This window comes from Branchiostoma floridae, chromosome 17, assembly GCF_000003815.2.
Source record: "Branchiostoma floridae strain S238N-H82 chromosome 17, Bfl_VNyyK, whole genome shotgun sequence".
Classification (NCBI taxonomy): Eukaryota; Metazoa; Chordata; class Leptocardii; order Amphioxiformes; family Branchiostomatidae; genus Branchiostoma; species Branchiostoma floridae.
The window spans coordinates 9,024,744-9,051,899 of record NC_049995.1 but is presented as its reverse complement, the minus strand read 5'-3'; the positions used below and the strand labels follow the sequence as shown (position 1 = coordinate 9,051,899).

At 42.2% G+C, this 27,156-nt stretch overlaps 1 protein-coding gene across 2 annotated transcripts; it reads left to right on the top strand.

The window, feature by feature from the left end:
* The first annotated feature begins 332 nt into the window (after positions 1 to 332).
* LOC118404538 (multidrug resistance-associated protein 4-like) lies at positions 333 to 27,156 on the top strand. 2 transcript variants are annotated; one of them, XM_035803684.1, is made up of 25 exons: positions 333 to 649; positions 2,639 to 2,873; positions 3,417 to 3,632; positions 4,396 to 4,485; positions 5,139 to 5,302; positions 6,209 to 6,334; positions 8,085 to 8,334; positions 12,920 to 13,048; positions 13,568 to 13,657; positions 14,088 to 14,279; positions 14,769 to 14,863; positions 15,691 to 15,777; positions 16,925 to 17,021; positions 17,425 to 17,640; positions 17,959 to 18,134; positions 19,048 to 19,379; positions 19,790 to 19,869; positions 20,644 to 20,794; positions 21,516 to 21,746; positions 22,385 to 22,485; positions 23,088 to 23,279; positions 24,110 to 24,355; positions 24,803 to 24,975; positions 25,665 to 25,770; positions 26,302 to 26,441. In XM_035803684.1, exons 1-25 carry the CDS (start codon positions 576 to 578, stop codon positions 26,335 to 26,337), a joined length of 3,885 nt encoding a protein of 1,294 aa, XP_035659577.1. In that variant the 5' UTR covers positions 333 to 575; the 3' UTR covers positions 26,338 to 26,441. The 2 variants fall into 2 exon arrangements, with proteins under 2 accessions (XP_035659577.1, XP_035659576.1); XM_035803683.1 differs by lacking the exon at positions 26,302 to 26,441 and adding an exon at positions 26,597 to 27,156 and having other exon boundaries at positions 334 to 649.

The window sequence follows — 27,156 nt, the reverse complement described above, 5'->3', positions numbered from 1 at the left end:
ACTCTTCGTACTCTTCCGTTTTAGAAATGCCTAATTGTAGACAGAGAAATGAATTTGAACCCACATTTGTATCTTCTCATTATTTCCCTAAGAAAGAAACATCTGTGTCAATGGAATAGTCTACTGTAATATGGGTAGAACTTTAAAATCGTTAACGTGTACAGAAAGCACACAAAGATTGCAATCAGTGTCTTATTGGATATTATCAAAAATGATTTATCATTTTAAAATGGATAGAGCCGAGAAAAAGCGGTCACTAAGGCTAGTTGGTCAGCTTTATCAAACACAGAACACCCCTACAATACAAATAGTTGCAACAGATGACCCAATGACCGCAATTTGTTTACGTAATCCACGAGGATGAAGCAGATGGCAAAAGGAACTCAAGAGAACGGAAACTGGCTATTATTGGGCTTTTATACGAACGATTCCTGTCTTTGTAAGTGGACACGGTGATACAAACGGATTGTTGAGCCCCAGCCACGCTGAAAAATCGCCGTATCGCGGTGAGAATTTACCCGGACGTCGTCGCCTGGACCCTGGCACCGTTAGATCACGCACGCGTGGGGGTCACGATGGACAAAAAGTTTAGTAAGGACAAACCCAACCCCATAGCGAAAGCTGGTCTTCTTTCCAAAACCTTCTTTTGGTAAGACGAATCTACCATATTTTGTATGAACATGTGATACTTGAATATAGTCTAACATAACGGTACGACTCAGAGTAACATTACTAATAGAGTGATTGCACAATGCATGGTAATATCTAACTAAGCTGAGGCCATTTCACTCTCTGTTGTGTTGTGAGACATACAACACAACAGAGGACAGCAGAGACACGGACATCACCACGCTAGCTGGAATGAGAGAAGACCTTTTAGAAGGAATCAACAAACAGATGTACATGACCTTCTCCCAGTACATTGAGAGTACACACCGTTTCGACGTACTCTCCTAGAAACTCCTCCAGCAACTCTCAAGCACTTGGAACCAAGAGTTAAATACCAAGAGAGACTCTTAACTCAAAAGCGAACCATGCGCTACTCAGCACCAAGAGGCCACGTCTAGCGAAATAATAGACGTTAAATGAGGACAACAACAACAACAACACTCTCTCTGTGCTTCTTTCTCCTTTGATACCATGTTTGCATATGTCGCTGCTTTTTCCAATTGGTCAGCACACATTTGGCTATCCATGATCTTCGTCTTTCTCACTTCTCTTTGAATTCGTAGTTAATGTCATATGTGATAATATATGTAGTATTCTTTCAACAATTTAATAATCTAAGAAAATTCATAATCCTCATGATTCATAATATAAGGAGGGTAGACTATCATGTATATCCGTTAGGGCTGGTACAAAACTGTTTTTTCTCATTGGACCGGTCCAGGAAAAACCTGACCTGAAAAAAATCGGTGGACTGGATGTTGGACCAATTGGAAAATGAGTATCGTCCATTCACAAGTTTTCACATACTAGTAATGAATCAGGTTCAGGTCTAGACCTGGACCTGATCCCCTGAACCGGACCTGGACACTAAGCACTGACAAATAATCATTATAATGGAAACACTGGCATCATTGTATAGGGATAGTGATTGAAGATTATGTGTGGTGTGCACACTGTGTGAACCTTGCAGCTACTACTACTAGTAGTACTGCGTGACTGAAAAAGGGTGCTATAGACAGATAATAGTTTATATTAATACAGACTTGTTTTGGCAGTGCTAGGGTGAACAACTTTCACAGTAACAGTTGCTTTCAACACGTCACAATACATTTAAGTTCGCAGGGATTTAATTTCTCGGTAGCAGGAAAAAGGGCTTTTCGGGGTAGCACTATGCACTGTAGTCTCTAGTTACTGCCATGAAAAAATGTTCGTGGTGGTTTTAAATTCTCAGTGAAGCGGCCACCGCGAAAACCGTGAACATTTCTGCATCAACAGTATATTATACACAAACTAGCAGCTTTTCCACACCTTTGTAAGACACAATGGGTACACAGCTTCACTCTGTGAACACATAATTAGCATGGTGCCACGTGTGTATAGAAGAACAAGTGGAGAAAGCACAAAAGAAAACAATGGTTCCTGTAATTATATGAAACTAGGTCACCCCACCAGGCGTGGAGAGAAGAACAATGATCATTTTTTTATAGTGCCAACTAAGCAAATTTGTCTTGTAATGTAAAGAGCTATTTTAAGGACAAAAAGGGGATAATGCTACTTTGACAGCTTCTTAAAATAAGCACTTACAGTTACAGGTAATTTATTCATAAAAATACAAATATAAACCTAATGAATTGTAGAAAATGCATAAAAATTCACAAAGCTGTAAGTTTAACTCCTTCGTTATACTTATTCGTTATAATTCGTTAAAATCACAAGTCCTTTGCATTATTCCTGAACTGAATAACTTTTATTTTATTTTTTGATACTAGTACTTTAATGTGTACCCTTGATATCTAACCTCTTACTACTAGTAGTAGGAACCCACCTCATAATTCATAATTAACTAAGCTAGACTAAACTACACTAACCTAATTTAAACTAAATGGTTTCACAGTAAATGGAGACAAGCATTTGAAGAAACAAGACGACAATTGGAAATTGCTTTCAATGTTGCATATTATATTTCTAGGTGGCTGAATCCATTGTTCAAGACTGGCTACAAGAGAACACTACAGGAAGATGACATGTACAATGTTCTATATGAGGACAGCTCACAGAAACAGACGGAAGATCTTGAAAGAGAGTGGCAGAAGGAATTGGATCAGGCTAAAGAATCTTCCAAGCGACCACCCAGCCTGAGATGGGCCCTGTTCAGGGTATTTGGTGTCAAGTTTCTGCTGTTGGGACTTTGTACACTGTTAGTGGTAGGTACATACTACATTTTTTGTAGTAGCAGTAATGCATTTGGCAAACAAGAGTTTGAAGATCTCACTTCTTTAGGTCTCTTGTCATATGTAAACTGTTTAACTGTAGTTCATTAGTTATACTTTTTTTTATTCATTAAGGTTTTGATTACATTAAGGTTTTAATCACATTACATGTGATCACTTCCTGTCAGTCTCTATGACTACACGTAGTATATGGCAAAATACATTAAAACAGTCCAAGATAAATGCCTCCCATCAATAAGTAGCCTCTTCCATTGACCTCATAACCTGTACTGTCTTTCATGTCTGATTAATGGCTAAATCCACTGCCTTTGAACTCTGCTTCCTGTCATTTCTGTATGTCAGTCCAGTGCGGTGACAACACATTCCCACTCACTTTCTGCCACTCTATTCATGATTCACATTAAGACATATTTACAAAGAAACAAACACAACAATACAACAATACCTCCTTTTTGACTAAGGTAAAAAAACAATAACTGAATACCTGATTATATTCGTTGTTGTCCTGTATTGCAGGAATCTATCAGAACGACTCAGCCTATCGTGTTAGCCTGGTTGATTGACTACTTCTCCCCCGAGACCACTGTGACCACGACACAAGCGTACCTGTATGTGTTGATCATCAGCGCTGGTGCCCTGGCCCATACAGTCATACACCACCCGTACATGTTTGTGCTAATGGAGCAAGGGTGGAGGATGAGGGTAGCCTGCTGTGGACTTATCTTTAGAAAGGTACAATCTGGAATGAAGATTGATCTACTTAAATCTATCCTTATATCAATTTCTATGACTCTAGACTAGCAAGAGATCTAGAATCTCTGGGTCAATGTTTAATATGCGAATGTCTTGTTTTATTCATTTAATGCTGATTCTGTGTAGTGCATTTTCCCTACTGGATCCAATAAGGTAATAGACATGCGTATGGCAGGAAATTTAGGAAAGGAAATGAGATAACCTTTTGTGGGACCTTTGACCCTAACTTCCTGTCAATGTCCTGACAAACCCAGCCTGTGTAAAAACCAGTTGGGGAACCATTTTAACCTCAAATTTGGTCTATGGACACACAAACAAACAGACCACCGAAAACAAAACCAGAGGTAATAATTCTTAACTAAAAGTTAAACACCTTCATGGAAAAGTACTCAATGTGCCTATCCCATCCTCCTATGCAGGGACATCCAACAGCCAAACTGCCTGTCTGGATGTGCCCTACTCTTTCAACCATCACCCTTAGCTCCTGTACCCAAACCAGCTGTCAGCCAATCAGAGAATAGGCTTTCCGTTTTCAAAAGCTGTCTCGCATGTATAAGGGTAACCTCATTGATATTTATAAGCAGGGCAGTCAGGAACTAAGGGTGACGGTTGAAAGAGCAGGGTACATCCAGACAGGCAGTTTGGCTGTTGGATGTCCCTGCGTAGGAGGATGGCCTATCATTAGAGTGAGGACTACATGTTAAACTTTACATGTTGATTTAACCGTAATCTTGTTTTACAGGCTTTAAAGCTAAACAACACTGCCTTAGTGAAGAGCAACACTGGACAGATAGTCAACCTCATGTCTAACGATGTCAACAGATTTGACCAGGTATGCTTTTCTTCCTCAACTTAAAAAGAGTAAAAGTGTGGCATAGCCTAGAAAAGTCTTCAATCATTATGGTACATGTGAATCAATGATTAGCCTGGGTGCCAGCCATTTTAGCTATACCTCAACCATTGGCTATCGAAGTAACTGAAAGATCAGAGTAAAGCTACTGTAAAAAGGCTGGCACCCAGGCTAAATAATGAATGTTTTCTTCTTTACAATGTACACGCAATCAAAGAAGTTTGAAAGCTTTTTAAATATTTTATCAATCTGATGTCTATGCTATTACTGTATGAAGATATGATATTAGGTATCATTGGAAAGCTTATGACCTTTTCAGTGATATTGAATTTGTCATTATTCAGAGTTTACCATGTCACAAAAGAAAAGCAACACTGTCTAACATTTGAAGGCAATTTTCACACTAAGTGACACAGTTTTGAGGGGCATTAACTGTCATTTTTTTCTTTTAAAATGTTTGTGCAATAATATTATAAAGATATATAGTAAGGTTCTTTTTAGCACAACCAAAAGGTAACTTACGTCCAACGTTTCGATGTCTATCAGACACCATCATCAGGGTGGAATGACGGGAAACTACTTCTTGCTGCTATTATAAAGATAGTTTGTATGTAAACTGTTGTTATTTTCTTTAGGGCTTCATGTTCTTCAACTACTTGTGGATCGGGCCACTTGAGATCCTGACAGTGACCATACTGTTGTACAGAGACTTGGGACCTTCCTGTCTGGCTGGGTTGGGCTTTATGCTGGTCCAGCTAGCTCTAACAAGTGCCATTGGAAAACTCTTCTCTAAGTACAGGTATAGATGTAGACTTAAGATACAGTAGTGTTAAGGAACTCTTGATTAAGGATCTACATTAGGGGTAGGTACCGATATAGTGTACTGGTACAAAATGTTTTTTTCTTGTTGAACCGGTCCAGAAGAACTGGACTTGAAAAAAATCAGTGGTCCAGATGTTGGACTGATTAGAAAATTAACAGATTATACTGGCAGGCATTCAAATGTTTTGGGGCTTATACGTCCAAGAAACTGTAACAAGAGCAACATATACAGTCCCAACATCTACAGTCAAAGTTACCGATTGTGTTCATGAAGAAATGTAAAATGCAGCATTCTCATTTTGGTATCACCCATTCACAAGTTTTCAAAGATTATTAGGTTCAGGTCTGGACTTGGACCTATAAACTACAGTCAAACCTGCCCAAGACGACCAAACGGGGGACCGGGCAAAAGCGGCAGATTTGGTCAGGTGGTTGGTTAGAAGAGTATTGAATCACAACATGCCTGATGCATAGTTTAAATGGTTTCCGCTGTGTTTAATTGCAAATAGCAAGCACTCGCACGTGCATCTGCCGCCATCTTCATTTTGAACATAATATTGTAATGGTAGTCAAAATCAGACGCAAACTCGGCAAAAAATAGCACTAGTTATCATTAAAAATTGATGACACCTCAAGATTTGAAAATGACGAGGTTGTTTTTGGCAGGGATGTGGTCCACATTTTTGGCGGTCGCGGTCACGTTGGCCTAGGTGGTCGTTGTGAAGAGGTCGCTTAACGCTTGCGTCAACGGGGAAAATTTTCAGGAAACTGAGAAAAGCGGTCGTACTGGCCAGGTGGTCGCTAAGAAGAGATGGTCGCTTGGGCAGGTTTGACTGTATCTACAGTCTCTCATTCTAAGTCTCTGATTCTGATCCATTTGCAGGAGCCAGACAGCCCAGAGAACAGACAGCCGCATCAGGACCATGAGTGAGATCATTTCCGCCATGAGGGTCATCAAGATGTACACTTGGGAGAAACCATTCAGTGAAATGGTGGCCAAACTCAGGAAGTAAGTACATCATCCCGTATTTGTCTGTTTCCAAGTACTGTAAATACACTTAATTTCGCGGGGATTTAATTTCGCGGTAGCGGGAAAAATGACTTTTCGCGGTGGTTTTAATTTCGCGGTAACACCAAAGACTGCAATCTAATACCATAATAGAAAAATGTTCGCGGTGGTTTTAAGTTCGCGGTTAAGTGGTCACCGCGAAAACCGCGAACTTTAATCCACCGTGAACATTTCTGCATTTACAGTAGCTTAGGTATTCGGCGTCACGCACCATTGTTTGTATCTGTAACTGTGTAGCTGTTACATTAGTATAACTGCCCTTCAGCGTAACACACCAGCTCCTGTATCTGTATCTGTATAATACTATAACTCAGGTTTAACCACCCTTTGGCGTAACAAACCAACTTCTGTGTCTGTATCGGTATAGCCAGCATAACTGCTCTTCGACGTAATACACCGGCGCATGCGGTGTGGCAGTAGCTGGTTATATTGCACTCAACAACTTGCACATTAACCCTCTCAACACGTCATAAAATTTTTTCCTGTATACCATATACGACATATAATTTCAGTCTATACAGGTGTCAATTAGTACTTTTTGGGTATTATTATTACAGCTGTTATGTAAGGAGTAGACTAGGAAAACTATATATTGCTGGAAAGCTCACAGAATGGCCTTTCCAAAACAAGCAAAATAAATATCATACCATCAATCTTAGGACAGCAATCGTCATGGAAACCACTCAAAAACACATTTGCAACACTCCCAAAAAAAGCTTCACAAAAGAAAACATTTGGCTAGGGACTGAGTTTTTTGTGTCATTTATCATAAAACTATGTAGAAATACTCAATTATACATACACAATGCTGGTATGCTGTTAGAATGACCAAAAACTAAAAATCAAAGCATGATTTCGAATAAGTTCAGTGTTGATAAACAAATATTCACCCCAATAAACAGTTGTGCCCCCCTCCCCACACCTGTAGTTGTACTATTAAAATAATGAATATGCCTTGTGCTAAATGGCAAATTATTTTTCTGGATGTTCTCCACATATCAGGGAGTCAAATAAATCCTATTACTTATGACTTGGGTAGAGAAACAAGTATCAGAGTATCTAAAATGTCAATTGAGACCAGTGACCTTTCTGACCTGACCTGGTCCTCCTCATGCCCCAAGAAAAACAACAAGGAAGCATGCATGTAGAACTCATTAGACATGGTGATATCAGCTCATTTGATCTCAACAAAAACAGCTGGGTGTTTGCCTTGCTGTCCCTCAAGGATTTCCCTGTCATCACTCCTGTAAGCCACCAACAAAATTATCCACCAAATTGTCTCCATTTCTGCTAAATTTACTAAATAAACCTGTAGAAAACTGAAGCCAAAACACACGCTGGAGGCCTCAGAAACAGGGCTCAAATGCTACATCCCTTCTGGTTGGTCAAAGATACAAGCATCCTGATTGGCAGACTCTGCCAAATTTCCCATTTCACAGTAGTCAGTTTGAATTTCCCGCCGGAATTAAACCTGAAGCACGATGGTGGCTTCTCGTGTCCTATGGGAAAGCCACGATAGTGGCTTCTCGTGCTGAGAGGGTTAAGCTACAAACGTTCTCATGTCAACCATAAAATTTACTTGCTGTGGCCTCACTTTTAAAATGGGTTGTAAAAAGGTAAGTCCCTATATGCAAACTATTACGAACACGTACACAATGTACATGCCCATTTTACTTCCCGCGAACTGTAGGCACGAGATCCAGGTGGTCATAAAGGCAGCCATGTGCCGCGGACTGAACATGGCGCTGTCATCGATCTCTCTACGGATGGTCGTGTTCTTCACTTTCGTCACGTTTGCCCTGACGGGAAACAATCTGAGTGCTGGAGTCGTCTTCAAGTCCATTGGTCTGTACAACATCCTACAGCTGGCCGTCATGACGTTTATCCCGCTGGCAGTAGCACAGGTGTCCGAGGCTTTAGTCTCCATCAGGAGAATACAGGTACAACAATGACAATGACAATGACAATGAAGTTTATTGTATATATTATTCATGCCCCATTGGGGCTAAATCAGTCAGTTTGGTACATAGAAAGTAATCGGAAAGCTATACATATACTACTGTTTACATGCTTCTTCTCTCTTCTTAAAACATGCGTGGACGAGCTTACAGAGTTTTTCCAGTATATCGTAGTTAGATGATGACATAAGGTATTTGAACAGATCTTCCTTTAATAATAGTTAGGTGCGCATATTTTTTATCTATATTTGTGGCATTAGCGAATGCATTTCGCAGATCTTTGTACAGTGAACACTCTAGGACAAAGTGTACTTCGTTTTCAACAAGAGTTCAAAGATTTCATGACTTGTATGTCTTGTTTAATTGTATACAAATAAGGATTTGATTAACTTAATATGAGATCACGTGGCACAATCGGCAGCACGTGTTGGGTTCGAAACCTGGTACAATTGTTATATGTTTGTCAGATACAACTTGTCTTAGATTTTTTTAGGTGGCGCTCTGTAGCGGGCGGCCGCGGCTGTTATGCCTCCGTCCTACAGACAGCGTCTGCGGTGTCCTCAACCGCTTCTCTACCACTTAAGTGCAATATAAGTGTTGTCTGTTGTATCTACACGTTATACCATGTGTTCGTTTACTGTCTGAGACCGATAGTCCGAGGAATTACCGACGTTTTGCGATTTCCGGACTGCTCTGGCCTGCTTGGATAATGGCGTCCTCACGAATGCATCGATACTCAAGTGAACTACTCCGGAGCCTGCGTCCTGTGATCGCCCCGCTTGACTCTCTTGCCAATAAGTCCCTGCTCGCCAACGGACTGCTTCGGCGTTGCAGACCCCGGGGAAGGAAGGCAGGTAGAAGTGTATTACGTAATATTCCTACCATCGGAGGACATCGCCCTCCCCCTTCTTTGCTTGACCGATTCAGATGCAAATCAGTCAGTGCGTCATCGGCGTTCAAGAGGGATAGAGTATTACGTAACATACCCGTCGACTGTGCCTCCCAAACCAAGTCTTCTGGCCGTGCTTCTATCCCTCGAATGTTCCTATGCAACCCGAGATCTATAATAAACAAAATAGACGAATTCCAAGCGACGCTGGCCTACAACAAAGTTGAGATCGCTATTGTGTCTGAGACTTGGGAATCAAACTCCCACCCCGAGTCTGCCATTGCGGTGAGTGACTTTAATGTCTTCTCAACACACAGAACAGACAAGAGAGGGGGTGGTGTGGCAGTATATGTCAAACAACAGATAATGTCAAGGCATATGACAGAATACGACGTACCGGACGGCCTTGAATGCGTGTGGGTCTGGACGAGACCACGGCGGCTACCGCGTCCCCTGTCGGCAATCATTGTCTGTGGAGTATACTTCCCCCCCAGCTCACCTAACGGAGACCTCCTTATTGATCATCTGTTGACTGTTTCTGACAAGATCCGAGGTAAACACCCCGACTGTGGAATCGCCATTCTAGGTGATTTCAACAGACTCGATATATCGGGACTGTGCAGAGGTACTGTTATGTCCCAAGTTGTACGAAACAACACCAGAGGGAACGCCATGCTGGATCTGATTGTAACGAATATGAAAAACGAGTATCACCCTCCTACAGTCTTGCCTCCCGTGGGTCTGAGTGACCACTTGTCAGTTCTCTGGAGCCCCAAGGAGGAACATGTTCCCATCAAACCTACAGTAAAACACATCAGACACCTGAGTGAACAAGACCTTTTTGAGTTTGGCCGGTGGGCCACGACCCACGACTGGTCGGAGGTGTACAACGCTTCTGGCACGACCGCAAAGGCAAATGCCTTTCATACAACACTCGAGGATGCCATTGCTACCTATTTCCCAATCAAAACCATCAAGACGCTCAGTTCCGACAAACCATGGATCACACCCAACATCAAACGTCTAATCGCCCTGAGGCAGAAAGCATTCCACAAGCAGAGCCCTGCAGTTTGGAAACTGTACAGAAACATGACACACAAGGCTATAACCCGTGCCAAGAAGAACCATTTCACGGACAGAGTCGCCTCCCTCAAAACTGCCAACCCGCGTAAATGGCACCAGGAAGTGATGAACATGGCCAACGCTAGAAAGGGTGAGACCGAGATCAAGGTCCCGGGCCTTGACACTGAGGATAACGCCGCTATAGCTAATGCCATCAATTCTAAGTTTGCCGGAATATCCCAGTCCCTACCTCCGCTTGACTTCACCACACTACCAAGCTTTCTACCTGCCTCTAAACAGTTACCCCCCCTCCAGGTGTGGGATGTGTACAAGCGCCTCCTAGCAATCAAGTCAAGCAAGGCACCCGGTCCTGATAGTATACCTCTGAAACTACTACGGGAGTTCGCTTGTGAATTTGCCGATCCCTTTTGCCATATCCTCAACACCTCCTTCGCGGAAGGACTCGTGCCGAGTCAGTGGAAAGAAGCTGTGGTAGTCCCCATTCCTAAATCTCAGCCACCCACACTTGACCAATTAAGACCAATTTCCCTTACATCTCAGTTTTCCAAGATCGCTGAATACTTCGCTCTGAACTGGATCTTGAACGACATTGACTTTGACAGTCGTCAGTTTGGAAGCTTGAAAGGGCGCTCGACTGTACACGCTATTGTCAGCCTAGTCGACAGTATATGCAAAGCTACAGACAAACCATCTACGACTTGCTCAATCTTGGCCACTGATTTCTCAAAGGCCTTCGATAGGCTGCACCATAACACAGTGATCACAAAACTGATAGATAAGGGACTAAGACCGGAACTTGTGCCCTGGATATGTGACTTTATCACCAACAGGCGGCAAGTTGTACGCTACCGAGGGTCTCTGTCCGGATGGGAGTATCTGTCGTGCGGAGTTGCACAAGGCACTCTGTTGGGACCAATACTTTTCCTCGTCTTAATTGATGATGCCTGCAATGACGCCAACAGTTCTGTGTGGAAATATGTTGACGACATGAACATGTTAGAAACTAGAACCCTACACCAGGCATCTACTCTACAAAGCGATCTGGATGAGTTAAACTCCTGGTCTAAAACTAACCATATGCTCTTGAACAGTGGTAAGTGTATGGTCATGCATGTCTACTTTAGCCGGAATCCCCCATTGCTGCCATCGCTACAAATAGGTGATGTGTCTCTGCCCGCAGTGCCCAGCTTGAAACTACTTGGTGTGTTTGTCCAAAACAACCTACGCTGGGACAAGCAAGTGAACTACATGGAGGGGAGAGCAGCTAAGAAGCTGTACTTCCTTAAACGACTCAAAAGGTTCAACCTCTCCCACAGTGACCTCACCACCATCTACACAGGATACATTAGACCTATCCTGGAGTATGCAGCTCCTGCCTGGTCCCCCGGTCTCACTAAAACCCAAGAACGAAGCCTTGAGCGGATCCAAAGACGGGCGTGCCGCATTATTCTTGGTGACTCCTACGTCGGATACGACCGTGCACTCCAACGGCTAGGACTGTCACGGCTATCTGAGAGAAGGGAACTGTTATGTGTTAAGTTTGCTAAGTCACTCTTGAAATCTGAGTACAGAGACTGGCTACCCCCGCAAAGATTTCAGATAACTGGCCGCACTACCAGAAACAGTGACAAGTTAGATTGCCCAGCAGCACGAACCAATAGATATAGAAACTCGCCAATACCGTACATGTGCCAACTGATTAACAAGTATGGCCTGATCCCTGAGTGACTTTTGAACGAACTGAGTGACTTTTGAACACATTTTTGAACAAGTTATATCGACTATTATATTGTGCACGTCTTTCCATATTAACCTAACACCTGTCTTGATTGTGATATGTAGTCTAAGACCAATGGTTCCTTATTCGTGATACAAATCGTATTGTTAGCAATTGAGATTTTGAACTATGCTGTCTTTTTAAATTGATGTACTTAACTTATAGTGTATTTCTCCCCGGAGGAGCACATGTAAATACCAACATAATTCAGACATAACTAAATGTCTGCTACGTGGTATGTTAATAAAGATTTCAAAGATTTCAAAGATTTCATTGAGTATCTTGTTATGAAATACAGTGGATTTATAAACTGTCCTCATTGATGATGCAAATTAGCCCCTGATTTGTATGACTAGTACTTAATCATGTAAGGCATCTCAGAAGCTATCTACATTCCAAAAATCATGACGATCCGACAACCCATTCTCGAGTTACTGTAAATGCGGTGGATTAATGTTCGCGGTTTTCGCGGTGACCACTTCACCGCGAACTTAAAACCACCGCAAACATTTTTCTATTATTGTCTTAGACTGCAGTCTATGGTGTTACCGCGAACTTAAATCCACCGCGAAAAGTCCCTCTTCCCGCTACCGGGGAATTAAATCCCCGCGAACTTAAATGCATTTACAGTATTTCCCTAAAGAGTGATGCTACAAGGCACACGCAGAAATATTCCAGAAATACCTGTTGAATTTTGGGAATTCTTGCCAAACGGATGCACTCTGTACTGTTAGGTTTAAGCCCCTGAGGCATTGCCAAAAAACAGTGGTACCCACCCTTAGTGGTTACCACACAATATGTTTAAATTTTGTCCTCAGGAGTTCCTGCTACTGGATGAGATTGTGGATTCGGAGACCTCCCGGAAAAATAGTGTCATCTCCGTCACATCACCGCAGGACGCCGGCTGTAGTGTCATTCTGGACAAGGTCAAGGCCAAATGGGCAGGGGTAAGCTACCAACACAATGGATAACATGTCCACAGAGAATACAACACAGTGTAATCTGTACCCATCTTACCATCCTTACTGTTTAGAGATGGTGCTAATACAAGTTTAACTTCAGCATATTGACATCATCTCACATAATTCTACAGGGTTCCATAATACCGCCACATAAAAAAATTCTTATACTAGTTATAGAGGCCTTCTCAAGATTGTCTTGAAACCTAAATATCTGAAGCGTTTATACATCTACTGTATGTACTTCAGAATTACTGACACTACATTGGCTACATTTACTACTACAGTAACTACTGCTACAATGTACTACTACTACTGCACCATATAACAGTACTACTACATTTGACACATGTCTTTGAATCAGATTTTAGATTCTATTATTCCATATCCATGTATTTTTCACATGTGGCAGTATTATGGCATCCGTTCGAAATATAAGAGTTGATTTTACCATGTCTGTAATTGTCTTCGCACGTCAGTAAAAATCAATCTGTTCCCTTATTCCAGGACAGTGATCTGTTAACACTGAAGAACATCAGCATGAAACTGAAACCTGGTCAGCTGCTGGCAGTTATAGGGCCTGTGGGGTCAGGGAAGGTCAGTTTCTGACATTTGTTAGACTAAGTATAAAGTTAGGTTTACACCAGTCTTGCAGGATGCAAACTAGTTAGAATGTGTTTGTATTGGAATACTGCAACATGGTTGGTACTGCAGCGACAACTATTCACTCGCATGATCACTCGCATGATGGTAGTGCAGCCTGTTTATATCTCGCATGGAAATGAACAGTCAAGAATGTTTCCAGAAACGGGTGACTGAAAGGCGTCAGGTGCAAACCTGTAAATGTGTAATTTTCCCTTCATACATTTAAGAGAATTTACATTGGCTTTAAAGCTAAATATATCATATGTACTTATATAACACAGCAAGTGAATAAGTGTAGAGAAACCCTGTCTAGTGCATTGTGGAATTATTCCTTTTTGGACTGAATCAAGATCTAAACTTGAAACTTCTTTGTTCTCTTCAGTCTTCACTGCTCAGTACGGTTCTCCAAGAGCTGCCAGTGATGTCAGGAGAGGTCAAAGTTCATGGCAAGGTCGGCTACGCGTCCCAGCAGCCCTGGGTGTTCTCTGGTACTGTACGACAAAACATCCTCTTCGGACGCCCATATAAGGAAGAAGACTACAGGAAAACCATCCAAGCTTGTGCTCTCAAGAAGGTAATTTTGAAAATGAAAGATCCTCAATTCTTCAGAGTAGATTTTTGTGGTGGTTTTATGTTCGCGTTTTTTTGCGTTGCCAATTCACCACCTTCAACGTTTTTCCATGGCAGTAAGAGACTACAGTGCATGGTGCTACCGCGAACTTAAACCCACCGTAAACAGTCCTTTTTCCCACTACAGCAAAATCAAATCCCCGCGAACTTAAATACATTTACAGTAGTATGTCTTTTTATCAATTTGAAATCTTTTTATCAATTTGAAATCTTGCAGCACTATAACTGGTAATAAATACTGCATACTTTAAATTCTCTGACAGTAATTTTGCCCCTCTGGATACCGTAAAATCCCAGACCCCCTATAATACTCGTGCCTATATCACTTACCAGGACTCACTAAGAAATTTGGACCCCCTGTATTAATATCATAGCTAATTTCCTGGACGAGTCCCCTCTTAAGTCATATTTTGTTTGGTACATTTTCCCCCAGGACTTGGAACTCCTTCCCCACGGTGACATGACACTGGTAGGAGACAGAGGGGTCACACTGAGTGGGGGGCAGAAGGCAAGGATCAACCTGGCCAGGTATGGACTCTGTACATGTATTTAGCTCTATCCGATGCTACAGTAACTGGCCTACTAGGTGGTAATATAGAAAACAACACGGTGTATTCCGTATCACCTGAGGTTTCAGCCCGACCGCAGGTTTTTCCCTGCGGGAGGGCTGGGACCGAGGGTGATGCGGAATACACCGTGTTGTATTTTATTTATGTCATACCCACCTGAGAAAACCCATGTTTTGATGCGAAATGCGCCAGAAGTTGAACAAATTTGGTGCCCTCGAACAAAACGTGTTGCAACAGCAATGTTCCAACGTCCGAATCAGGTATTCGAATTGCCAACTGTGCCGTATTCGGCCCGCTCGAAATGGTTCGATTTATTTGAACGGAGCCTGTGTGATACACCTTTCGAACCGGTCTGATACGGAAGTTTCGGCCCGGTCCAGAAAACCCGTATGGAACGTTTTCGCGTCACAGGTATGACATAAGAGTGCTTATCTTACATTGGAAAGGTTGGCATTCTAACCCCGGCTGGGTATTGTTTGCAATGTTTTATGTACATGTATTACAAGGCCTTTAGGATTCTACTGTAAGGAATGTACCGGAGGATATTTCAAACATTGTTCCTCGGACATGATTTGTTGAATCGTTGTCAGGAAGAGTCTGCTTAACATCAGTTTGTTTCTGTTGCTGTATGAGAGCCAGTGGGACAACTATATTAGACAGAATCAGGGAGACATTCAAAATAACAACTAAAAAAAGAAATTTACCAAAACTGGAAATATTTCACAGAGGTATGAGACCTCTGATTGCTTGTTTTAAGACTGAGAATAACACTGTGTTTCCTTTCAGAGCTGTGTACCATGACGCTGATGTTTACCTGCTTGACGACCCTCTCAGTGCAGTGGATGCAGAAGTTGGGAGGCACCTGTTTAATAGGTATGTTACAGTTTTCTTAATACCTATATTAAGTTTCTAACACTTTATTACTAAGTGAATAAATACTGCATGAAAGTTGCAGTATAAGAAAATCAAGCAATCAAAATACCATACTGTACACTGAACAGGACTACTTTGTAAGAGGTATACCTACCTACCTACCCAGTCCCTTGACCTCCTGGTCGTTGGGGGGACAAGGTAGACATGAAGATCGAGAGTTGCCTCCAGGTTCTTCTATCCCTAGCCAGGGTTATCCTCTCCTGTAGGCTGAGGCCCGTCCAGTCAGCGATGTTATCCTGCCAAGCTTTTTGCTGCCGTCCTCGGCGACGTCCACCTTCCACCGTTCCTTGTAGGATCGTCTTGGCCAGGTTGTTGTGTCGGGTGACGTGCCCGAACCATTGCAGTTTACGTCTTTTAATTGTTGCTAGAAGTGTTTCCTGCGGGCCAACGAGGCTGCGTACCTGTTCCCGTACATACTCGTTCGTGACGTGTTCATAGTACGAGATGTGAAGTAGCTTACGCAGGCACCTCATCTCAAAGGCTCGGATCTTCCTCTCTGTTGCTGCCAATAGAGTCCAGGTCTCACACCCATACAACAGTATGGACACAACTAGGGTTTTGTAGAGCTTGTACTTGACAGAAAAGCTGATGTTGTTGGACTTCCAGATCCTGGACAGACGAGCCATTGCAGATGTTGCCATGGCAAACCTCCTCCGTACATCTGTCTCGCTAGTACCGTCTTTTGTAATGGTCCCTCCTAGGTAAGTAAATGTTCCCACCTCTTCCAGCAGTTCCCCGTTCATAAGGATGACTGCATGTGTCTCATCCCTACTGTTCACCATCACCTTGCTTTTCTCGGTGCTGACCTCCATGCCGAACGAGGTATAAAGGAGGCCAAATACATCAGGGTACTCCAGCCATCACTGAACAGAGACGGTGGGCATTACAAACTTCCAGGCACATTCGACCAATTGCTGACAACATGTATATGTAAGATGGATGCTGCAATGACCTCAATTACAGAAACCCAGCTTCATATCTAAAAGAATTAAAAGGGTTTTTGTTATTATTGGATTGTGTATCATTTTGTGGTTGCACAACTTTCATTTTTGAGTTTAATGATGCATTGTATTTTCCTACTGTACAGGTGTATCCAGGGAGCATTAAGAGACAAACCGCGGATCCTGGTGACACATCAGCTACAGTATGTACAGGAGGCAGACCAGATACTGGTTCTGCTGGAGGTAAAGATCAAAGTTATATACACTGACTATTAACACAATATAATACACAGACCAAATATTTCACTGACAATAGTTTTTATAGCCAGGTTGCCCACTGGGCAACCTCTGCAAAGTTTCCCATGTTCAGAACATGAAATAAAAAAAATATCATTTCATTGAAATCTTTCATTTGTTTAATGTTAGCATTGAGTGTAAGCAAAATTGATTCTTATACATGGCAACCAGCCCCTCAAACTCTGTCCTGCCACTTGCTACATTGCTGTATCAAACACCATGTGCCTCCTACTTTTTTAGATACCAGTTCCCAGCCATCTTGTTTGAAATGGAAGAAGAGGAGGAAACAAAAAAAAACAATACGTTTCCATTCCGTGGAAGTAAACATGACTATTTTTTAACCCTCCAGGGTGAGCAAGTAACATTAGGAACCTACAGTGAGCTTCTCCAGTCAGGGATTGACTTTGCCAAGATGATGGCAAGAGAGGAGGAACAGGAAGATGAGGAGGATGGGAGGAAGCTGAACCGTCAGCTGTCAAAGGGCTCGTCTCGGAGACAAGTCCGTTCTCGAACCTTCTCTGAAGCTTCAAGTGCCAAGTCTGCGGAGTCAGATGCTGAAGAAGAGGTTTGTCTGCTTGTTTGTTTGAGCCTTAGAATTTACTATTCATGAAAACCTTAGATTGGCTCACAAGCCACATTTCATTGAGATGATTCATGGAGTAGGAGGTATGGTGTAAGTGACATTGAAGAATTTGATTTGTAATGGATAAAAATATTAATTTTCAAATGACATACAATATTCCACATGATACTATCTCCTAGCTAATAAGCTTAAAAGATTTTAATTGGTAAAATATAACACTTTATAGTATAATTAACTTTATGTCATGCCTTGACTTAAACAATCACCTGGATCATAATTATCTTTTGTACCCATCCCTAGGAGGTGTCTGTCCCCCTGCTTGAGGAAGAAGACAGGATGACCGGCTCTGTGGGATGGACCGTGTACAAAGACTATTTCAAAGCTGGTGCAGGTGTTCTGGGAACTCTATTTGCCATAGTGGCGAACTCTGGCTACATCATCATCTACTTTATAGCCGACTGGTGGCTAGCATATTGGTAAGCCAGGTTGTGTTCCAATTGGGATGAAAATATCTCTGTCAGTATTTTTCATCAATTTTACAGGCCTAGTCTCCAAGCAGACCCTACAGTGCCTTAGAGATAGTATCAAAGCTGGCAAAGGAGTATAGCCGGCCAGCACCAGTGCCCATTTGACTCCTTTGGCCGGCTATCTCCCTTTGGCCACCCATACTCCTTTGCCAGCTTTGATACTATCTCTAAGGCACCATAGGGTGTGCTTGGAGACTACTCAGACCATGTTTCTTACCTTCGCTAGAAGGTTATGTTGTCTAGTCGGCCCTTGAGATAGCCGGCCAAGGGAGTTAAACGGGCACCGACCGGCTATACTCCTTTGCCAGCTTTGATACTATCTATAAGGCACTGTAGGGTCTGTGTGTTTGTAGTTGACCAGCCTAACTCTGGAATGTCTAGATGGATTGCATTCAATTTGATGTCTGGTATGTGGGTAGGTCTTGATGAAAACCTTGAAACGATTAGATTTTGGGGTCCCTAGCTGCTAGCTCTGGTACTTCAGTGGAACTTCCGAGTTTGATTTCTCAAGTTCTGGACATGCTACAGTCCTGGTGTTTGAGTGGTAGATAGCTATTGGGCAGAGAAATATGGTGCAGGTTTGGACCTTCTAGCGGCTTTTTGGAACTGCAGGAGCTGGTATAGTTTCAGACTGTGAAGGAGAATAACTAAAGAAGAATAAACGGATCATCACAATTTTTTTTATTGATAAATGGATTCCTCAGGGAAATCTGAAACTGATGCAAGCATGTGAATTGAAAATAAAAAAAAGTTTGGCTGAAGAAAAAAAAAATTGACTCCATTATGAGATCCAAGTGATTCTTTCTTGAAGTTCATTCATTCCCTAAACCGATTTTATTCGTCAATTCTGTCCATGACACAGGGCCAGACACGAAGAGGAGTATCGTGCGGCAGCAGACAACTGGCCTGTCTCTAGAAATGGCTACAATGCAACATTCCTGAATGGTTCCGACGTCGTAGACTTTGCAAACACAACAGGAAACTCGACAGCCCTTTCTATATCTCCGGATCCGCCCAATATGCATTTCTACATCTACATATTCACTGGACTGACGGCAGTCGCCCTGTTGTTGAGTCTCGTCAAAACTTGGCACCTTTTCTACATCACGGTCCAGTCTTCGAAAAACCTCCATAACGACATGTTCAACGCAATCATCAGGGCTCCAATCAGGTTCTTCGACACAAATCCTGTGGGTGAGTGCATCAGCTGCCAATCAACACTTTTGTTACATCCATTAAAACAGATGTAGGTATATGGTAGAAGTGGTGTAATAGGATGCTTGAAGAATTGGAAGTATGGTTTGGCTTGGCTCCAATGTTGTTGTAGTTGAGAGCCATTCTAGGAATTGATAACATGCAAATTTTGAAGGTTCATTAAAAGAATACATGTTCTTAAAAAAAAGTACACAAAAGTCATAACCAACCTGTGATCAGTTTAATTTGTCATGAAACTCACAAGGTTTGTTCCAGTGGCAACAAAATGCATGTATCTCACTGGTAATATTACCGGGTAAAACAATAAAAATGTATGTACATGACAGTAAAGACAACAAATGTGAGATAGCTGAGTGTCAGTTACCATTTTTGTTTATTTTCTTTCCCAGGACGGATCTTGAATCGTTTCTCCAAAGACATTGGGCAGCTAGACGACATGTTTCCGTGGACATTCACTGACTTTATTGAGGTAATCTTTACAAATTTATCCATAAATGCCATGACTATAAATTGAGAAGGACATTTGTTGGTTCATTTGAACCCTATAGTGGCCCATACACTGTAGGGTAGCAAGTCCCTTGCTGTTTCTGTCAAGCAAGAAACAGCACTCTCACTGCTGCATGAAAACTCATGTGACGGTACGATCTATTTTGGAGTTTGTACATTTGATTTATAAATTTCACTCAACACAAGCAAATTGCTCACCTCAAATTTTTGTGCACACATCTGTCAGCCTTCTTTTGGTGTGGTGATTCAATTATTCTGAGCATGTGACTCAATAAAAGGGACAAGTGACTTGAGTTATGAATCGTAGTTACATGTGAGATCGCATAGCGCAGCGGCAACATGTTTGCCTCGAGACCGAGAGGTCTCGGGTTCACATGCGGCTGCCGATCTTGTCACCTTGGGAAAGGCACTTAACATGACTTTCCTCACCTCACTCAGGTGAAAAAATGAGTATCTAGCTTCGGCTTAGGCCATCCCTCGGATAGGACGTAAATGGAGGTCCCGTGTATGGGGAGAGTCACACCCCACGCACGTAAAATGAGTCAGTGAAGTCAAGCTTGCCTAAGCTTGATGTTTCTGACTTAGGGAGGAGAAATGCTGCTACAGTTATCGCTATGGGCCGCTCTTCATCTTCATGATGGTATAACATCAGGCCCTACGAAGCTGATTTTTAAAAAAAAGTGCCTGGCAAGCAATTTCAATATGATCTTATTGAAGTTATTCTTGTGTTTTTCAGGGGTTTCTGGCAATCTTTGGGATCATAGTTCTGGCTGGTATCATCAACCCCTGGGTGTTCATCCCCACCATTCCTCTGCTGTTGCTGTTCATCTACATCAGGAAATATTACCTGAGCACATCCAGGGACATCAAACGACTGGAGGGAACCAGTAGGTCTTGTTTTGGATGTGTTTGTTGGTGTGTTTGCTTGTGTGTCCATTTTGGTGTCCCCACCAACTGACAAGAAGTGGAGGTCAAACTGGAGGTCAAAATTCACATGTTGGGCATGTTGGAAAGACTGACAAGAAGTTAGGTCAAAGGTCCAAGAAAAGGTTATTTCAAATCTATCTTCTATTTCCTGCTATTTGCATATCCTGTTGCATTAGACAAAGATATTCTTTTTTGCCAGGGGGCATCAATATCCTGTTTTTTCCTAGCCATTTCTTCTATCATCTGTCTACCACAAGGCTTGTTGACCATGTACATGTACATGTAGTACCATCTGATGTTGCCAGAGGGCACTAATACCCTGTGTTGTTTCCCAGCCCGTAGCCCGGTTTTCTCCCACCTGTCTGCCACCCTACAAGGCCTATGGACCAACTATATGTAGTACTATCTGTTGTTGCTAGGGGGCACTAATATCCGATGTTGTTTTCTAGCCCATAGCCTAGTGTGCTGTATGCATATCTAATGCTTTATGGGAGCCAGTGATAAAAATTCATTATACAAACATTTACATGTAGTACCATCTCTTTTGCCACGGGCACTTTTGTCCTGCTTTTTTTCTAATTGGTAGCCCAATGTTCTGTCTGCCTCAAGATCCTAGGACCATGTGCATGTAGTACCATTCTCTTTTGCTAGGGGGCACTAATACCTTGTGTTGCTTTCAAGCCCGTAGCCCAGTGTTCTCCCACCTGTCGGCCACCCTACAAGGCCTGTGGACCATCCGAGCGTTCGGTGCCCAGGAGAGTTTCCAGCAGGAGTTTGATGCTCACCAGGACCTTCACTCGGAGGCCTGGTTCCTGTTCCTGGCCGGTTCCCGCTGGATGAGCGTCAGGATCGACTTCCTCGCCTCCCTGTTTGTGACAGCTGTGACCGTCTGTAGTGTACCTGCTTCACAAGGTGGGCATTTCTTTGACAAACTCCTTTAAACCTTCCTTCTTTTTTTCCTGCCTCAATTCTTTCTTTTCCTTCCTTGTTTCCTCCTTTCCCTCCTTCATTTTTCCTTCCTTCCATCTTTCTATCCTTCCTAAATTCCATCTTTTTGTCCTTTCTGCCTTCCCTCCATCTTTTGTCCTTCCATCCCACTGTCCTTCCTTTCTTAGTTTCTACTTTCCTTCCTTCCTTCCTTCCTTCCTTCCTTCCTTCCTTCCTTCCTTCCTTCCTTCCTTCCTTCCTTCCTTCCATTTTTCTTTTTTTCCCTTTCATTCTACTTTGCTTCCTTCCTCTTTGCTCCCTTGTTTTTTCCTTTCATCTTTTCTCCTTCCTTCCTTCCTCCTTTTTTCCTTTCTTCCTAGAAGCAACTGAGACCAATTTTGACCAAAATGTTTCATTAAACCACAACCTTGATTAGGTATTATATAAATGTGCTGGTAACAGAAGTATGAGCAGAAATGATTGATAATAATAACTGACATGAAGTGTGGGTCAAACATAGTTTGGTGACATTTGTTGCATCTTTGCGCATGTTTATAATGTGTTAATACATAATGTTGTCTCAGTAGAAACTTTGATATTTTTGTTATTGCTTGTTTCTCCAGCGCTAGATGGAGGCCTCGTGGGCCTGTCAGTGACGTACGCTATCATGGTCACAGGGTTCTTCCAGTGGGTGGTACGGCAGAGCGCTGAGGTGGAGAATCTGGTATGAGATGTTCGCTCAAGAGACGCCTTCCTCTTCATATTGTTCAGTGTCTCAAGAGTTTCTGTTTGCCTTTTTCTATGAGAATTAGCGAGCTATTTGAATCATTGTCAATTGTTAAATGTTAAATGTTGTCAATGAATTACTCATGAAAAAGTGTCACTGAAATTTTGTATGGCACATTACTTGGTATCCCAAGTTCATTGTTAAGCACTGTTTATCAATTCCATGTATTTTGTACTTGTTAAATGTCAGATTGCCCTAAAGTCGCTTTTGAGAGCATCCTGTTTTGTTGGTGTTTGCAATGGAAAAAAACATGTCTTTTTGTATACAGGTACAACATACCAGTACCCACCCATACTGCTGAGATAACCCTTCCTATCTACTGTAATTCACTTTGTCTTCTTGGTACCAAACTTTCACGGTCTGAGAAAATTTAACTTGTTCTCGGAACTAAATGTTTACGATGGCAGCATGTGCACATAAAAAAGTCTGTGAATTATTTGTTTCTGTAATGATAAGTTCATGTTACAGTCGTCACAGTGAAAACCGTGAAGATAAAAGTACAGTGAAAAAAATCAGGAATTACAGTATTTACTCCCCAGATGACATCAGCAGAAAGGGTCGTGACTTACACCAAACTGGAACCTGAAGCTCCGCTGACAACCGGCACAAAACCTCCGCGGGACTGGCCTCAGTGCGGAGGCATCGAGTTAGAGGCTGCTTCCTTCTCCTATTCCGAAGACGGGCCCGACGTTCTCAAGAAACTGTGTGCCGTAATACGTCCTCAGGAAAAGGTTTGGATTCAAGGCTTTTTTGTTTAATCAGGTATACTGAAGAAAGGCCTGATGGTCTCAGCTGTGTGCCATAATACGTCCGCAGGAAAGGTTGGGATCAAGGGCCTTTTCGTCATTAATTGTTAAATCAGGTAGTGGCATTCAATGGCTGAGGGGATAGAAAAGTGGACACGAAATCGAGAGGTCACAGGTTCAATTCCTGGCTAGACATTGGGTTCTTGGGAAAGGCACTTTGCATGGTGTTCCAAACTCCACCCAGGTGTATAAATGGGTAACTGACTTCTGTAAAAGGCAGTGGAAGGAGAGGGATGGGCTCTGCCTTCCAATACTGTGATCTTAAATAAGACACAGTGGTTTACAACCTACTGCCCACATGAACTCAAAAACTAGCGGACCATCATACGTCTGTATCTTGAGCTAATAATATCTATTAGTAACACACCAGCTTTGCAGGCACGCGGCGCGGCAGCAGCTGGTTATATTACACCGAACGACCCGTTACACCTAACTTTTGCACATCTATCTGCAAGTGTTCTTTGAAACTATCCAGAGAAGTTGATAACAAATTTCATTCTACAATAGCTGGAAAAATGCAAATTTTTGAACACATCGATCCTATGCTGTATTTTTAAATGTCAATGAAAGTTAGACATCCAGAATAAGATATGCCAAGTAGCAGTTGCTAAAGCAACTGGATACGGTTGTGGAATCGGTTTCCCAAATCATATCCAGTTGCTTCAGTAACTGCCATTTGGCATATGGGACCTTAACCTAGATGTTGCTTTTAGGAAAGGGTTTCTAACATTGCTTCATATACTTTTCCCCCTTAGATTGGCATAGTAGGCAGGACAGGTGCAGGGAAGAGCTCCCTGATGCAGATGTTATTCAGGATGGCAGAACCACGAGGAACCGTCAGGATAGACGGGGTGGACGTCACCGCGATCGGACTCCACGACCTGAGGAAGAAAATCTCCGTCATCCCCCAGGACCCTGTGTTGTTCTCTGGTTCACTGAGGAGGAACTTGGATCCCTTCAACGACTTCACGGACCTGCAACTCTGGAGTGCCATAGAGGAGGTAATGGTAGTAATATTAAGCGCTGCATATATGTACCTGTACACTGGACTAGACCTTATAACGTTTAGGTTCAGTTCCAAAATAGTCTCTAACTTATAAGTTGTATTATTCTTTTTACTCTTAACCATCTACCACTAAAATCTTCCTTAGATTGTGAAAGTTGTGCTAGAATAAGGCAAAAACCTTGCTGTATATTTTAAAATTTCTTTTGAAATTTATAACAACAGTTAAGGTGTACAGCACGTCTAACAATATCTTATGATTTATTATAATGATACACTCACTGTTCAATGAGAGTCAATTATTAAACCTTTGTAATTGGTTTTTGCTGCATTCTACTTTAATTTTATAATTTTTTCTATAATTTTTTCACCAAATTTTTTAGGTTAGGTGCACCACGACACCTATTTCCAAACTAGAATGTTGAACCGTTGTACTTTCTTGTAGGTCCAGCTGAAACAGGCTGTAAACGAGTTGCAGGGAAAGCTGGAATCTGAGATGGCCGAATCTGGGACTAACTTCAGTGTGGGCCAGAGGCAGCTGGTCTGCCTAGCCAGGGCTCTGCTTAGGAGAAACAGGATTCTGATCATTGATGAAGCAACTGCAAATGTAGACCCAAGGTTTGTAGATATTCATCTATTCATTTAGACTAGTTTCTTTTAGACGTTAAATGGAGGTCCCATGTCTAGGGAGAGCCATACCCCAGGCACGTTTAAGAACCTGCCACATATTCGATGGTGCTGTGTGAGTGGTTCAAAACCTACAGTACCTTAGCCGCACCTGGGGCAATTACTGTCGTATTGAGGTCACCTGAGTGGCGCCGAATGGCAGCTCGCTCCAGACAATTGTGATTTAGCCCCGCCTATTGTAAGCTCCTCGCAATTTAGCCCCTGGCTGCCCACCCAATAACAAAATAACAACTTTTACCAGGGTTGCTGTCTCAGTGACAATAATTAGTAAGCAGGCCACTTTTCAGTCCAGGAAAGCAATGGCTTCACCTTCTAATACCGTGTCCTATCGAAATCGGAACTCAGTTGGTCTTGTAGCTGAAGGAATATCCTCTCACCCCATGTAGTTATTTTGCTCAGGATAATTTCTTGGTAGAGATGGCCGCTAGACTTTAGGGTGTGTCGCCTCCAATTGAAACTCCAAATAAACTGTAGTGTGCCCCTTATGTTACATGTAGCTTTACTTAGAGGTAAGCTATAACTAATAATTGTCTAGAAGAAAGAGTGTCTTACATTGCTTAATTCCAGCCATAGGTTACGAAACATGTATAATTATGTATCTACCTTGTTGTCAATTACAGAACGGACCAGCTGATTCAGGAAACCATCCGAGAGAAGTTCAAGAACTGCACAGTGTTAACGATAGCCCACAGACTCAACACTGTCATTGACTCCGATAGGATCATGGTAAGGGATTGTCGGCATAAATGCTTTATCATAAAACTGTTATAATTTGTTGTTGTTATTGTTCTGTGTCCATAGCAATTTAGATATAACGTCAGTAGAGTGAGTGGGAAGATGGTGTAAAATTGCAAAAATCAGATATGTGGAAGTAACAGAAATACCAGACATGACAGGTCATGGGGTCAACGGAAGAGGCCACTAATTCACAGGACGAATTTTCCGATTTGCCTGTCTGACAGATGTTTTTGCATGTTCACTGTAGAGTTGACAGGAAGGGACCAATTAACACGTTAATTAAAATCTTATTTGCATAAATAATGAATCACAATGAAACTGGATATATGTGAACTGAAATATAACAATTATTCTTTTAAGTCTTGTTAGCCCTTGTTTTGAAAGATACCTGTCATTAAGTTGGTGTGCCTTATATGAACACGGGTACTACAGGAAGGTTGGGTACAGGAGTTGTTTTGAATGTTAGGTACATTGTTAAAGATTCATACTTCATTGCTGGTGTGCCTTGTATCAACACAGGTCCTACAGGAGGGTCATGTACAGTTGTTGTTTTGAATGTTAGGTACATTGTTAAAAATGTTTTATAATTCATTGTTGGTATGCCTTGTATCAACAAGGTCCTACAGAAGGGTTGAATCGTACAGGAGTTTTTTTAATGTTAGGTACACTGTTAAAGATTCATACTTCATTGCTGGTATGCCTTGTATCAACGCAGATCCTACAGGAGGGTCATGTACAGTTGTTGTTTTGAATGTTAGGTACATTGTTAAAGATGTTTTATAATTCATTGTTGTTGTGCCTTGTATGAACACAGGTCCTACAGGAGGGTCGAGTACAGGAGTTAGGAGAGTCACATGCTCTACTACAGGACAGAGATGGTGTGTTCACAGCTATGGTGGACCAGTCTGGGAAAACATTAGCAGCAGAGCTGAGAGAAGCAGCCAGACAGTGTTACATAGAGAAGCACGGAACGGACCAAGTCTCTGAGGATAGCCATACTGCTTTAACTCTTTGTAATGTGGAATTTCTGACCACCGTTTAGATTTTAAACTCTTATGTAATGGAGAATTCTTTACAGTTTAGATTGGACTCTTTGGATGATGGAATTTTTTACCACTGTTTAGATTTTGACTCTTTCTCACCCTCTCATCACACGAACTATTTGACTGTTGGGGCACCACAAGAGATCTAGCTACCAGTTTTTCCACCCTTCTCTGTTTTTCTTTGTGTATTTCATTTAGTGTCATGCCTATCCATTCTGATATTAATATACCCCCATCTTTTCTGTCGTCTACCTCTCTTTTTCCATCCCTGGGCAGTTTCTGGATAGTTTCGGGTAGTTCTGATGACCGTGACATGTGACCGTACCACTTC

Bases quoted from the DNA above. Each gene is read 5' to 3' on its own strand.
- LOC118404538 (XM_035803683.1), top strand. From the start codon at position 576: ATGGACAAAAAGTTTAGTAAGGACAAACCCAACCCCATAGCGAAAGCT. The intron at 650-2,638 runs GTAAGACGAATC...TTATATTTCTAG, and splicing joins CTTTCCAAAACCTTCTTTTG to GTGGCTGAATCCATTGTTCA. The intron at 24,976-25,664 runs GTTTGTAGATAT...TGTCAATTACAG, and splicing joins ACTGCAAATGTAGACCCAAG to AACGGACCAGCTGATTCAGG.